Source organism: Elephas maximus, chromosome 20, assembly GCF_024166365.1.
Source record: "Elephas maximus indicus isolate mEleMax1 chromosome 20, mEleMax1 primary haplotype, whole genome shotgun sequence".
Taxonomy (NCBI): Eukaryota; Metazoa; Chordata; class Mammalia; order Proboscidea; family Elephantidae; genus Elephas; species Elephas maximus.
In genome coordinates this window covers 62,884,540-62,900,232 of record NC_064838.1, presented here as the reverse complement: position 1 = coordinate 62,900,232, position 15,693 = coordinate 62,884,540, and the positions used below count along the sequence as shown (strand labels likewise).

General features: G+C 43.2%; 1 protein-coding gene across 2 annotated transcripts in view; it reads right to left on the bottom strand.

Annotated features, from left to right (window-relative positions):
• ABHD6 (abhydrolase domain containing 6, acylglycerol lipase) overlaps positions 1 to 15,693 on the bottom strand; it is a 61,386-nt gene that overhangs the window by 11,085 nt on the left and 34,608 nt on the right. For both annotated transcript variants that reach the window (XM_049862607.1, XM_049862608.1), the window contains 4 exons: positions 6,712 to 6,868; positions 5,345 to 5,458; positions 4,040 to 4,172; positions 1,747 to 1,904 (listed from right to left, as the gene is read on the bottom strand). In XM_049862607.1, coding sequence (XP_049718564.1) covers positions 1,747 to 1,904; positions 4,040 to 4,172; positions 5,345 to 5,458; positions 6,712 to 6,868 — 562 coding nt within the window. The remainder of the gene's footprint in view (positions 1 to 1,746; positions 1,905 to 4,039; positions 4,173 to 5,344; positions 5,459 to 6,711; positions 6,869 to 15,693) is intronic.

The window sequence follows — 15,693 nt, the reverse complement described above, 5'->3', positions numbered from 1 at the left end:
CTATATGAGCTCATTCAGACCCATGACTGTCAGGATCTGTCTGCTGATAGTGCTAACTGTATACCTCTAGGCCAGATTTCTCTCAGCTCCACTAGTATACACAACTTCCTGGTGCTAACTGTATACCCCCAGGCCAGACTTTTCTCAGCAATGCTTGTATACACAACTACCTACTTGACATCTCCACTTGGAAGCCTCACAGACAACTTGAATCTCACCCACACACACACCCACTGCCGTCAAATCAATTCCGACTCATAGCAACTCTATAGGACAGAGTAGAGCTGCCCGATAGAGTTTCCGAGGAGCGCCTGGCAGATTTGAACTGCCGACCTCTTGGTTAGCAGCCATAGCACTTAACCACTACGCCACCAGGGTTTCCAACTTTAATCTAACACACCCAAAATGGAGGTCTTAGCTTGTCTCCCAAATCTGCCCTCTCCTGCCTTCCCCGTAACCTTCATCCCCATCCCCCAGTTACTTGAGTACAAGAAATCACCAGAGACTCCTCATGTTCCCTCATCCCAAAAGCATCTCAGATCTGTCTCTTTCTCATCTTCATTGCCACCACCCTGGTCTAAGCCACCATCACTTCCGGTTCACAACAGACTCTTCATGGATTTCTCTGCTTCTACTTTTGCTCCCTACAGCCCTTCAGTGGTTTTCCTATTGCATTTCGGAAAAACCCAGACACTTTCCCATAACCTATAAGGCCCTATAGGATCCAGGCCAGTGCTTCTCAAAGTGGTTCTTTCTTCTCCCTGAGGCCCTACCAGGGAGCCTGTAAGGTCAAAAACTTTCATGGTAAGATTAAGTGTTACCTGCCTTTTTCAATTTCATTCTCTCTCAAGCTTACATGATATGGATTAATGTATCACTCTATAGCTAACGGAATGAGTGTGTATATTCTTGCGTTTTAAATTTTTCTCAGTTTTAATGTCTAATATGGTAAATATCAACTACATCTATTGATATAAACAAAAGTTCTTTGGGTTCCTCAACCATTTTTAAGAATGTAAAAAAATCCTGACATAGAAAAAATGAGGACCTCTGATCTAGTCCCTGCCTCCCTTTCCAGCCCCACCTTAGCCACTCTCCCCCTTGCCCTCCAGGCTCTAGCTGCCTGAGCCTCCTTCCAGCATTTTGAGCTTGCCTGTGTTTTTTCCACCTCTACACATGCTGTTCCCTCAAAGAGGCTTATCGAAGCTTTCCGCACCCCCCATTTTCAATCGCTGCACCCTCTTCATTTCCTCCATAAAGCTTATTACAATTTGTAATGATTTGTTTACTAGTTAACTGTCTGCTACCCTCACTGGACTGTGTGAACTGTCTTTCCAAGGACCTTCTGTCTCATTTATTCACCCTGGTGCCCACTCAGGCCTGGTGGCACAGTGGTTAAGTGATACAGCTGCTAACCAAAAGGTCAGCAGTTTGAATCAACCAGCCGCTCCTTGGAAACCCTATGGGGCAGTTCTACTCTGTCTTACAGGGTTGCTATGGGTTGGAATCAACTCGATGGCAATGGGTTTTTTTAGGGGTGCCCACTCAGTGTCTGACATGTCATAGACACTATACAGATACTCACTGAGTGAATGAATGGATGATACTTGTTGAGCAAATGAATGAATGAGAACATGAAAGGGCCAATGAGTAGACGAAGGAATGAATGGAGCTGGTCCTCACTGCCTGAGCCAGGCTGCCCAGCTTGTGGCGAGGGCAGGCTCCTTGCTGCCGAGACCACGTTACCTGCTGGGGCACCTTGAAGCGGACATAGGAGCAGAGCTGGAGCATTTCGCTCATCTCTTCTGGGGTGGACGGGATCAAGGGAATCTTCTTGACGGAGGCCGAGTCCTGCAGTTCTTTGAGCCGTTGTACAAACTGGTTATCCGTTGAGTACTGCAGACCTATGGGATTCAAACCAAAACAGCTTGGCATACATCTGCCATTTATGTACATTCCCATTTCTGCAGTAAACTCCAAGATCCGCCCAGAGCTAATATATTTCAGGTTTCTTTCACCAGTAGATTTTTTTTCCTCAGCACTAGATTTTTAAAAAAATTGATACTGCATCCTTAGCTCAGTATCAAAACCACACTCTGAGAAGCATCCTTACGGATGTCTTAGAGCCTAGCTCCTCAAACTGTGGTCCCTGGACCAGCAGCATTGGCATCACATGGGAGCTCCCAAGAAACTCAGTATCTCAGCTCTGCCCTGAGCCTCTTGAATCAGAATCTGCATTTTAATAAGTTGCCAGAGGATTCCTATGCATACTAGAGTTTTAAGCAGCACTAGTCAGAAGACAAGGAACCCTGGTGGTACAACAGTTACACACTTGGCTGCTAACCAAAAGGATGGCAGTCGAAACAACCCCCCTCCCCCCAAGTGGCTCCATGGGAGAAAGACCTGGAGATCTGCTCCCGTAAAGATTACCCAAAACCAAACCCAGTGCCATCAAGTTGATTCCGACTCATAGCGACCCTATAGGACACAGTAGAACTACCCCACAGAGTTTCCACGGAGCGCCTGGCGGATTCGAACAGCTGACCCTTTGGTTAGCAGCCGTGGCACTTAACCACTATGCCAACAGGGTTTCTCCATAAAGATTACAGCCTAGAAAACTCTATGGGGCAGTTCTACTCTGCCACATGGGGTCGGTATGGGTTAAAATTGACTCCACAGCACACAACGACAACAGTCTAGAAGACAACTTGTTGAGCCCATTTCACATCTGTGTCTTTGAGAGATTGGATAAAATACGTGAAGAAAAAGAAAAAAAAATATCACTGGAGTGATTTACTACTCTTTCCTTTGGCCTGGACCCCTTCCCTGTAAACTCTTCCTCTAGGAACAAGACACAAAGCGTGGGGAGAGTGGGAGTCTTCTCCTGAGCTGTCCCCGTGTCAGGGCAGCAGCACCGCTGCCGTCTACACAGGCCCTTTTCTCTAGAAGAGCATCAGGCTTCTGCTGAGAACCAGTCTCTTGAAGCTGACCATTACTTCCCACCACCCTGGAGCATGACCCAAGGTGGTCTATGGAGGCTGATGCTCCACAGGAGTGCAAAGCTAGTCTCACTTCCATGACTGAGCAAATTTCTAGGTGTCGAGCTTAGCCCCAAAGCTAGATTTTAGAAAGAAGGACAGTGGTATCAATGATACTGGCTATGCTGCAGAAATCCATACCTTATGGACCTCCTCTCTGCAGCAACCCTTTTGATCTAATGTGGGGTATGGAGTGTGGCTTTCACAATGCCGTTGAGGAGATGACACGGTCTTTCCACTTGTACTTCTGTTATAGCAGTACTAGATAAATAAGACAGTCGGTCTGATATGATAATTGTTCTATAGCTATTGTTTGTTTAGTTATCACTAAAACACTGCCTATTTCCAGAGCACTTGTCTTAGTCATCTAGTGCTGCTATAACAGAAATACCACAAGTGGATGGTTTGAACAAACAGAGATTTATTCTCTCACAGTTTAGGAGGCTAGAAGTCCAAATTCAGGGTGTCAGCTCCAGGGGAAGACTTTCTCTCTCTGTCGGCTCTAGGGAAAGGTCCTTGTCATCAATCTTGCCCTGGTCTAAGAGCGTCTCAGCACAGGAACCCCAGGTCCAAAGGATGTGCTCAGCTCCCAGTGCAGCTTTCCTGGTGATATGAGGTCCCCCTGTCTTTCTGCTCACTTCTGTCTTTTGTCTCTCAAAAGAGATTGACTCAAGACACAACCTATTCTTGCAGAAAGAGTCCTGCTTCATTAACATAACTGCCTCTAATCCTGCCTCATTAACATCATAGAGGTAGGATTTACAACACATCGGAGACTCATATCAGATGACAAAATGGTAGACAATCACACAATACTGGGAATCATGGCCTAGCCAAGTTGACACACATTTTTGGAAGACACAATTTAATCCATAACAGCACTCATTGAAACGATGCTGCTGAGGAAAGGGTCACAGCAGACACTGGCCACTTGTTTCTTCAGAGTGGCAGATCCTGCTGTGCTCAAGTCCCTCCCCGGGATATTTTAGCTTGTAACTTACCAGCAGGGCACACAAGGGACAGGCTGCAGATATCCGATGGGTAATAAGCAGCGTACACCCCAGCCACATGGCCGCCCATGGAGGTGCCTACCAGATGGAACGGCTTTTTGTTCAGCTTGAGGCATTCTACAAACTAGGAAGGGAAATGAGGGGAGGCTTGGTTATACAGCTGTGGACAATGAAAATTACAGAGCAGCAAACTCCTGTACTTCCTTTGGGGACAATTAAAAAGGGCTACTGATGAAACAGGGTCTCAGACTCTACTGGATCCGTTTTAAGACGAGTATTTCTCTTTACCTGGCACAAGTTATTGACAAGTCATTTATAAGTAAACAAGGGCTCTCCTAATTCATGAGTCAGCAAACTTTTTAATAAAGGTCCAGAGAGTAAGTACTTTCTCTTTGTATACCATCTAATCTCTGTTGTAACTGCTTGACTCTGCTGTGGTAGCACAAAAGCAGCCAAAGACAATACATCAATGGAAGAACATGGCCTTGTTCCAACAGAAGTTGGTTTACAAAAACAAGTGGCAGGCCAAATTTGGCCCAGAGGCAATATTTTGCTGACTCCTGCCGTAATTCAAAGCCCTTTCCATCTGTCCATCCGTCCATCCATCCATTCATCCAAACATCTAACCATCTAACACATATTTATCAGATATCTATTATGTACCAGCGACATGTGCTGAGTACACAGCAAAGAGCGAGAGAAACAGGGTTCCTGACCTTATTAGAATACTCAGTTTAAGGGGGAGGCAGACATTAAATAAATATCCTCATCTGGGGAAAAAAACAAATTAACGTCAATCTGAAACTTATAGGCTAACAAATTCTGAAACGGCTCATGAGCCCCTGTGGCCTGGAGTGCCTAGCCAGAGAGGCTGGCGATAGATGCTAAAGTGGGATGAAATGCAGGGAATACCACCCCCAACCTCCCCAATCAGGCACAGAGGCTATTGCTGTCATCATGCAGCTAATAAGCAGAAAAATAGAACCCCCAGAGAAGGAAATGGTCTTGAGAAATTCCAAACTCCTTTTTCAAAGAGCTGAGAAAACGACCAGATTGTTATTTCTTCAGAAACAACCACAGGAGGCTTAGTGGAGGACACCTGCAATAAGCCTTGGCCCACCGTAGCTGACCAGGACTACTATCTGCTTGCCATGTTGTTCACAATTACTTGCAGACAGAATGCATTGGGAATGGGCCATGAATCAGCGTGGAACCCTCTTGCCTGCTCTCCAGACTTGGCCATGCAATGGCAGGTAGGACCCAGTCTGGGAAGTTTTGGTGGCATCTCCTGCTTACCTGGTGTATCCTCTTGACTTGCCCATCTATGGACAGGTCATCCATGGAAGAGCGGGTGGTTCCCTCGTGTCCTGGCATGTCCACGCAGACCAAGTGCAGGTTCTTGGGAAGGAACTGAAGACACACAGCCCCAGAGAGTCAACATGTGGTGTGTAGGACATGTCTGTCCTTTTTCCTAGGTGACCTGAACAGCCATCCCTGGGGATGTGTTTGAGCCTGGGCCACTTGGTGTTTTACCCCAGTAACACCTGACATGAATAAGCATGGCCAAAAGCCTCACAGGGAGCAGAGGCCCTCCTTCTCCTTTCTCACACCCTGTCTGTACTTACTCCAGTCAGGTAGCTGCTGACTTGGAACTAGAAGGGGTTCAGTTCCCCAGAACACTGACCAGCTCCAATAGGAGCCATGCTTTCCCTAAGAACCATGTCTGATCACCCCAATTCTGGTTTCAGTAACTTTACATTTTCCTGCATTAAGGTCTAATGCCAGGGGTGATGATCATCCTAAAACAACTTTCACCTTCTTCCGTTTATATATGTACCACTTTCAACCAGGAAACTGAGAAAAAACAGTTATCAACAAACAAACATCCAGTTACATGAAGGATGCTTATCTGAGGTGGGGTCAGGAAGCAAGAGGCTCATGAACACATGGGATGACTGTCCTCATGGTGAAATTTCGAAATAAGAACACAGGTAAGCAGAGGATGTGTGAGCCCTTTCCTCCAGGTATACATAATTACTTGGGATCATTCTGGTAGTTCTGCTTGAGTGGGGAGCCTCGGGGGTAGCCCTCCCAAGACCTCTCCCAGCCCTGGCCTCACGAGCCAGTTACCCTTACCAAGTCAAACAAGTAGCCACAGCCAAGTAAACCTGGACAAAAAATGACTGATTTGGGAAACTATTCCAGAAAGCTGCTAGATCAAGGCCATTTCTCTACATGGCTTAAAAAAAAAAAAAGTGAAAAAGAAGCAAAAGTAGAAGAAAGAAGGAAGAGGGAAGGAGAAAAAGGAGGGGAAGGAAGAGGAGGAACTTGGAGTATAAAAGAAGAAATTAGTTTTTTAAAGCCTGATCTTAATATCCATGGCAACTCCAAGATGAAGCCGAGCGTCAGAAACCCTAACAAATACTCACAAGGTAAAATGATTTCTAAGGCACAGATTTTATGAATAATATTCAACCCAATAAACTTTTGCCTGACAAATGAATGTGAATAATACATTGGGTTAGTTTGTAAGTAAGATGACTTGACCCACAGTTCAGGGCTCCCTTTGTTTTCTATCACTTCTGATGACATCAGGTCCAAGTGGAAACCCTCAGCACTGAGTGACAGACGCCCTTTTGCAAGAGAAGAATCTAGAACCTCACCTTGACCACGCTAAGCCACATATCCTTGTGTGCAGAGAATCCGTGGAGCATGAGGATGGTGGGTTTGTGCCCTGGTCTGCCACGGAAGGAGTAACAGAACTGATAGTCTTCATGGTAGACGTAGCGGACCTGCATGCCCAAAGTCCTACGCCAGTACCTGGGGAGGAAAAATAATGGCAAAACAAAATCAGCAAGCTCCAGGGAAGTGGCTTCAAGATGGGACACAGGTCTTCTCTGTACGTCTTATTCCGTGGAAAGGCAAACGCTTCTTCCAGCCTTGCCCTCCATGTAGGTCTCCGGAGTCACCCAGAGCTTCAACCACAAGAAGCAGTAAACAAAACTGTCTTAGCCATCTAGACAGCTATAACAGAAACACCACAAGTGGATGGCTTTAACAAAGAGAAATTTATTCTCTCACAGTCCAGTAGGTTACAAGTCCACATTCAGGGTGTCAGCTCCAGGGCAAGTCTTTCTCTCTTTGTCGGCTCTGGAGGAAGGTTGCTGTCCTCAATCTTCCCCTGATCTAGGAGCTTCTTAGGCCCAGGGACCCCAGGTCCAAAGGACACACTCTGCTCCTTGTGCTGCTTTCTTGGTGGTATGAGGTCCTCAACTCTCTGCTTGCTTCCCTTTTATCTCTTGAGAGATAAAAGGTGGTGCAGGCTACACCCCAGGGAAACTCCCTTTACACTGGATCTGAGTTAAGGGTGGTGTTACAATCCCACCCTAATCCTCTCAACATAAAATTATAATCGCAAAATGGAGGACAGCCACAGAATACTGGGAATTATGGTCTAACCAAGTTAATACACACATTTTGGGGGGGGACAATGTCAATTCATGACAAAAACCATTCCAGAAAGCTGTTCTACTAACCGCTTGTACTAGGAAGGGGAAAGGGGGTGTTTTCGTAAGAAGTATTTCTCACGTAATAACCTTGTGTTAATACATATTCCCAAAGACTTGCAGAGTGACAACTTGTTTCTCGAGAACTATCTGCGTTGGTCCTTTGGCCTTATTCCTGACAACATATGGCAGCTGTTTGAAAGCTCGGCTCCTGTTGGTTATATAAGACTTGGCAGTGCTAGAGTTTGGCGTCAAATCAATTTCAATTCAAAATTACCATCTAAACAAATTGAACTACCTGCATGAAGAATCCCTCCAAGATGGAAGATAAAATTAATTCAATGAGAGATCCACTTTATGGTATGCTTTGCACCAAAGAGATAGCCAAGTCTTGCCCATGCAAAAGTGAATAGTCTAAATGGACTGATTTTAACCCTTTGTATAAAATAAGGGGAGGGAGGGAGGGAGATAAGGACAGATAGTCATATGTACTTGTATCTGCACACAGAAGTATGGAAGCATATATAAGACAGTCCATTGTCTGGATGTATTACAAACTATGTAACAGTTGGACTACTTTGCTGTTATTAAAATTGGTGTTTTCAAAGCACATTCAATAATATGGAAAAATGTTTATGACATATCAAGTGGAAAAAAAAAGTACCCCAATTTTTCTTATACTATTGATTCCAATTCTGTTAAAACATTTTTAATTATACACACATTGTTATTGTTTTTAGGTGCTGTTGAGTCAGTTCTGACACAAAGCGACTCTATGTACAACAGAACAAAACACTGCTTGGTCCTACGCCATTCTCACAATTGTTGCTATGCTTGAGCCCATCATCGTAGCCACTGTGTCAATCCATCTCATCAAGGGTCTTCTCCTCTTTCATTGATCCTCTTCTTTACCAAGCATGATGTCCTTCTCCAGGGACTGATCCTTTCTGATAATATGTTCAAAGTACTTGAGATGAAGTCTCGCCATCCTTCCTTCTAAGGAGCATTCTGGCTGTACTTCTTCCAAGATGGATTTGTTCATTCATCTGGCAGTCCATAGTATACTCAGTATTCTTTGCCAACACCATAATTCATGGCATCAATTCTTCTTTGGTCTTCCCTATTCATTGAGGCAATTGAAAATACCATGGCTTGGGATAGGTACACCTTAGTCCTCAAAGTAACATCATTTGCTTCTTAACATTTCAAAGAGGTCTTTTGCAGCAGATTTGCCAATTCAATATGTTGTTTGATTTCTGGACTGCTTCTTCCTTGGACATTGACTGTGGATCCAAGTAAATGAAATGCACACATGGAGTGGAAGATAAGAAGTGGCAAAAAAGAAAGATGCATTGAAGAAAATGATTAGATGGCTATGGGTAATGTATATTTTCTTTGTGGTACCTTTTTATAATCTTCAAATTCTCTACAGCCCTAGCAGAAAGTACCCAAGGAGGAGCTGGATGGGCTTTGTAGAAAAGACGAGATTTGAGTAGGTACCCAGACAGTCAGGATCTTTTAGCTGGAGACAATGGTGCAGGTGTGCCATGAAGTAGGCATGGTGGGGGCAAGGGCATAGGAATCACCACATGTAGCTTGAACCCGGAGGGATGGGAGATGGGGCTGGCAAGGCAGCATGAAGTGCCAGGCTCAGGAACCGAAGACTTCTCCACGACCAGGTGGAGCTCTTGGGACTACTCACTACTTCTTATTTTTCATTTAAAAAATTAACCTATTTTTTCAGGGCCTTGAATTCTTGTGAGGGGTGGTGCTATGGCGCTGGATTAGAGCTGACACTATTCACTCTGAAAAAACAAAGAAACAAGAAAACCAGGAATGCTTTTATGTTATAATTGGTACAGCCACTGGAGAACTTTACCAAGGCTCTGGAAACAAGGAGCTGGAGAACTAATATTTTCAACAGCATCAAATGATCCGATCAGTGAAAAAGTAGGAAGAAGACTCTTAAAGCTTACCAGGCCAGCTAAAAAAATTATGGAAGACCCATGGCCCAGATGGAAAAAAAAAACTGCCTTGTTTGGTTGAAGGGTAAGAGCGAGTAAGTTACCTCTAATTCATAAACGTTATAAAGGCGGAGAGGTTAGAAAATAGCTGCACTGGTTCAGAACAGAAGCAAAGACAAGAACGATGCTGGGACCAACCAATGTCTCAGCAACCAGATCTTTTACAGACAGACATTCTCAGTACAGGAGCCAAATTCCTCTGATTTCAGGGACAGAAGTCACTGAAGACTCTACTGACCTAAACAGAGAAACCCAAAATGGAAACTCTGTGGGGTGCCTCTTAGAGAAGGCTTCCCAAGTCCTGGCCCCTTGTGCTACAAGTCTCGCCTTCTCCAGTGGACAGGACCCTCTGAAGAAAAGTACTTCATCATTTCTTTTTATTGAGATATAGTTCACATAAGACTCACCCCTCTAACGTGACAACCCGGTGGTTTTTAGCATATTATCAACAAAGTTGTGCAGCCATCACCACTATCTAATTTTGTAACATTTTCATCACCTCAAAAGGAAACCCCGGACCCATTAAGCAGTCACTCGCCACTCCTCTTTTCCTCCGTCCTCCGGCAACCACTCATCTAGCTTCTGTCTGTGGATCTGCCTAGTCTGGACATTTCACATAAATAGGATCACACGATATGTGGTCTTTTGCGTCTGACTCCCTTCACTTAATGTAACGTTTTCAGGGTCCGTCCATGTTGTACCTCATTCCTTTTGAAGGCTGAATAACAGCCCATTGTATGGGTATATATTTTGTTCATCCATTCATCTGTTGATGGACGTTTGGGTGGTTTCTACTTTGGCAATTATGAATAATGATGCTATGAATATATGTGAACCTTTTTAATGTGTGTGTGTAGAAATATGTCTTCAATTCCCTTGGGTGTACATCTAGGAATGGAATTGCTAAGTCATATGGTAACTCTATTTTTAACCTTTGGAGAAACTGCCAGACAGTTTTCAAAGTAGCTGCACCATTTTACACTCCTGGCAGCAATGTACCAGGAGTCCAGTGTCTCCACACTTTTACTTATCCTTTCATGAAGAAACTGTTAATCAAAGTATAACTGTTACATAGAAAAGTGCACAAATTCAAGTGTACAGCCCAACGAATCTGCACAAAGTGAACGAATCCATGGACCTGCCAACCCAGATCAAGATCTAGAATATGAAAGCATCTCAGACACCCACCCTCCTGCCTCTCCCAATCGCTACCCCGTAAAGGTTACTACAACCTCACTTCCATCTCCCTAACACAGCCTTTCCTGTTTTGTCCCTTTACCATACATACAATAGGCTATTGTGTCTGGCTCCTTTTGCTCAATATTGTTTGTGGGAATCATTCATGTTGTAGAGCGTATCACTATTTCTTCCCTTTTCCTAGTTATAGCATCCCATTGTATAAATAACTGCATGACTGAACCTCAATTTATTTAACTCCTGCAACATTCATGGGCATTTCGGGTGTCTCCAGTTTGAAGGTATTATGAATGAAGCTGCTATGAACATTCTCATGCATGTCTTCATTCAAATTTTTTAAAAACAATTTTATCTTGTTGTTGAGAATATACACACCAAAATATACACCAAATTCAACAGTTTATACACGTACCATTTAGTGACACTGATTATATTCTTCAAGTTGTATAACCATTCTCATTCTCCTTTTCTGAGTTGTTCCTCCCCCTCTTAACATCAACTCACTGCCCCCTAAGTTGCTGTTCTCAATTTGATCCCACATAGATAGTTCTTAAAGAGAATAATGCTCAAGGTAGATATTTTTTACTAGTTAAGCTAACCTATCGTTTGGTTTTAAGAAGATTTTAGGGGATATTTTTGGTTTAAGGTTTAAAGATTATCTCAGGGCAATAGTTTCAGGGGTTCATTCAACTTTCATTCCTCCAGGAAGTCTGGTGTCCATAAGAATCTGAAATTCTGTTCTGCATTTTCCTTTTTAGAATAGTATTCTTTTTCAGAATCTTTGGTCAAAATGTTCAGTAATGATAGCCAGGCACCATCCTGTTCTTTTGTTCTCACAGCAAAGGAGGCAGTTGTTCATGGAGGCAGTTAGCCACACATGCCATATCCTCCTCCTGTTCCGGACTCTCCCTCTTCCTCTGTTGTTCCAGGTGAATAGAGACCAATTGTGCCTTAGATGGCCACTTGCAAGCTTTCAAGAACCCAGCCACTATGCATTGAACTAGGAGGTAGAACAGGGGCACTAAACATGTTATTAGGACAATTAACTGGGATGTCCCATGAAACCATAACCCTAAATCTCCAAACCAAGAAACCAAATCCCATGAGGTTTTTGGCTGTACATGATCAGCCTCAGCAACTACTCTTTCTTTCTGTTTTGCTGTTGTTATAAATACATCTATCACACAACTTTTTAGAGGCATACAATTTATTGGCAGCAATTACAATAATTGGCTGCACAACCCTACCCTTGATCAACACAATGTTTCCATCACTGTTAACCCCCTCGCTCCCCTGCATGATAACCAGTAATAAACTTTGTTCTCTACACATTTGTTTTTTCTTGTCTTTTTATATAAGAGAGGTCATACAATATTTGTCCTTTTGCAATTGACTTATTTCATTCAGCATAATGTCTTCCAGCTCCAACGATATTGTAGCATGTATCAAGACTTCATTTCTCCTACTGGATGAGTAGTGTTCCACTGTATGTATGTAACACATTTTATTCACATTTTTGTTGAGTACAAACCTAGGAATAGAATTATTGGGTCATGTTGCCAAACAGTTTTCCATAGTGAACGAACCAATTTAAACTCCCATCAGCAATATATATACTTGGAATTGTCAGTCAGACTTTTTCATTTTAGCCATTCTGGTGGATGTATAATGGTATCTCATTGTGGTTTTAATCTGAATATCCCTGATGACCAATGAAGTTGAGCACCATTTCACACGTTTACTGGCCATTTGAATACCCTCTGTTATGATGTAGCCATATATTTTGTCCATCGATTAATTTGGTTATATGCTCTTCCTTATCGATTTGTAGGAGTTCTTTATGTATTCTAGATGCAAGTCTTTTTTTGGATGTATTGATTGCAAATATATTCTCCCTTTGTTTGATCTGGCTTCTCACTCTCAAAACCGTGTTTTTTATGAATAAAATGTTTTTATTTTGTTATTGTTAGGTGCCACCGAGTTCTGACTCATAATGACCCTATGTACAACAAAACAAAACACTGCCTGGTCCTGCACCATCCTAATAATCGTTGCTATGTTTCAGCCCACTATTGCCGCCACTGTGTCAATCAATCTCATAGATGGTTTTCCTCTTTTTCACTGACTTACCAAGCATGACGTCCTTGGACTGGTCCATCCTAATAACATGTGCTAAATATGTGAGATGAAGTCTCACCAACCTCGCTTCCAAGGAGCACTCTGGCTGTATTTCTTCCAAGACAGACTTGTTCTTTCTTTTGGCAGTCCATGGTATATTCAATATTCTTCTCCAACACCGCAACTCAAAGGCGTCAATTCTTCTTTGGTCTTTCTTATTTACTGTCCAGCTTTCACATGCATGAGGCAATTGGAAACATTATGGCTTGGGTCGGGCACACCTTAGTCCTCAAAGTGACATCTTTGCTTTTCAACACTTTAAAGAGGTCTTTTGCAGCAGATTTGCCCAATGCAATATGTCATTTGATTTCTTGACTGCTCCTTCCGCGGGCATTGATTGTAGATCCAAATAAAATGAAATCCTTGACAACTTTAATCTGTTCTCCGTTTATCATGATGTTGCTTATTGGTCCAGTTGTAAGAATTTTTTTTTCTTTATGTTAAGGTGTAATGCATACTGAAGGCTGTAGTCTGATCTTCATCAGTAAGTGCTTCTTCAAGTCCTCTTCGCTTTCAGCAAGTAAAGTGATATCAATTGCATATTTCAGGATGTTAAATGAGTCTTCCTCCAATCCTGATGCCCCATTCTTTTTCATACAGTTCAGTTTCTCAGATTATGTGTCATATTTGTGAAATCTTGGCCTGCCCTGAAGTCATAAGAATATGTTTCTATGCTTTCTTCTAAAAGATTTGTTTTACCTTTCACATTTCAATCTACAATCCACCTTGATTTGATTTTTGTCTAAGATATGAGGTTGGGATGGGGCTGTATTAGTTTCCTCTGGCTGCCATAACAAATTACCACCACTGATCATCTCAGTTCTGTAGGTCAGAAGTGGGTTCGGCTGGGTTCTCTCCTCGGGTATACAAGGCCGAAATCAAGGGGTCAGCTGAACTGGACTGTTGTCTGCAGGCTCTGGGAAAGAGTCCACCTCCAAGCTCATTCATGTTGTGGGCAGAATTCAGTTCCTTGGGGTTGTAGCGCTGAGCTTCCTGTTTCTTTGCTGGCTGTGGGTTGGGGGCTCCTCCTTGGTCCTAGGGCCCTCCTGCATTCCTCCTCACATGTCTAACTTTAAACCAGCAACAGGATGCATCCTTCACATGCTCCAATCTCTCCACTTTTAAGGGCAAATGTGATCAGATAAGGCCCCCTGGATAAACTCCCTATCTTCAGGTCAACTACACCGCGTAAATAACATAATTCATCATATTCATGAGTTCCAGGAACTAAGTTGAGTTATCTTTGGGAGTCCTTTTTAGACATTCTGCCTAACACGGGAGTTAAGATTCTGTTTTTTTCCAGATGGATTTCTACTATCCCAGGCCCCTCTCCAGCTGCAGTGCAGAGCCATCTCTGTCATAAATCAAGTGACTGTATCTATGTGCCTCTGCAGTGGACTCTCCTGCTCCACTGGTCTGTCTGTCCCGCCCTGTGCCCACTGCACACTGTCTTAATTCACTGTAGCTTTATAATTTTTTTTTTTTTTTTTATAATTAGTCTTCACAGCTGATACGTAAATCACCTAGCTTTATTTTCCTTTAAGACTGTCTGGCTTAATTGGCTCTTTGCCCTTCCTTATAAATTTAAGAATCAGCTATCCCACCCCCCCCCCCAAAAAAAAACCCTGTGGGATTTTAATTGGGTGTACCCTGAATCCGTAGATCCTTGTGGGGAAATGTGATATCTCTACAATGTTAAGTCTTCCAACTCGTGAATGTAGTAATCCTTCCATTTATTTAGGTTTTCTTAAATTTCTCTCATCATTACTTTGTGGTTTTCTGTGTAGGTCTTTCACATTGTTCTTTAGAGTCATTCTCAGGTATTTTATATTTGTTGATGGTACTCTACAAATGCCATCATCGAAAATTTTTCATTGTTGTTTGCTGCTGGCATATAGAAAGACAACTGGCTTTTGTTTCTTGATCTTGTATTCAGCAACTTTTCCAAATTTAGTTACGAGTATTAATAAATTAGCTATAGATTCTTTTGAACTTTATAAGTACACAATTGTGCCACCTGCAAACAATGTCAGTTTTTTGTTTTTGTTTTTTATTTCCTTTTTTTCCAATCCGTATACCCTTTTTCCTCTTATTTCAAGACTTCTTATCCTGATTTCACTACTGAGTTTCTCTGGGCAAACAAAAATCTTAGAAAAATCTCAGTTTTTTCATCATGTGAAGTCTTAATATTTTCAAGATACAATGAAAATCAGAGCTGCCCCTGATGTCACCCACAGTGGCCACAGCACCCCCACTGTGGCTCTGCTCTGACACGCAGTGAAGCCCATGGCATCTCCTGCAGATACAGCAGTCGTCCACGTTGCTGTGGAATTGGGCTGGACAGACTCCAGGGATACTCAGTACCAGAGAAAGCTGCTCTGAAGGCCGGCTACAGCCTACTGGGGACACCTGTTCCTGAGGAGCTGAGAAGATGTTGGCCTGACAAGAAAGCTCCCAGAGGGAAGTTGAGGAGGACATATCACCAAACATTTGCGCCTCACTCTGAGCACGCTCCTTCAGCAGGGTGGTGCGGACAGGGAGGTGCTTCCTCTACCACTTACAGTATCCTGTTTGCACAGCAGTCCTGAAACACCCTGACCCACCCAGGTCTGTAAGCTGGCCCCACTGCATTGTCCTGTGGAGCCATGACTAAGAGTTTCTTAAGGGTGGGCGGTAAGATCACATGTGTCTGTCCTGTCAATTAATGAGCAACTGAAGGCTCTGATTCATGGGTCTCTCT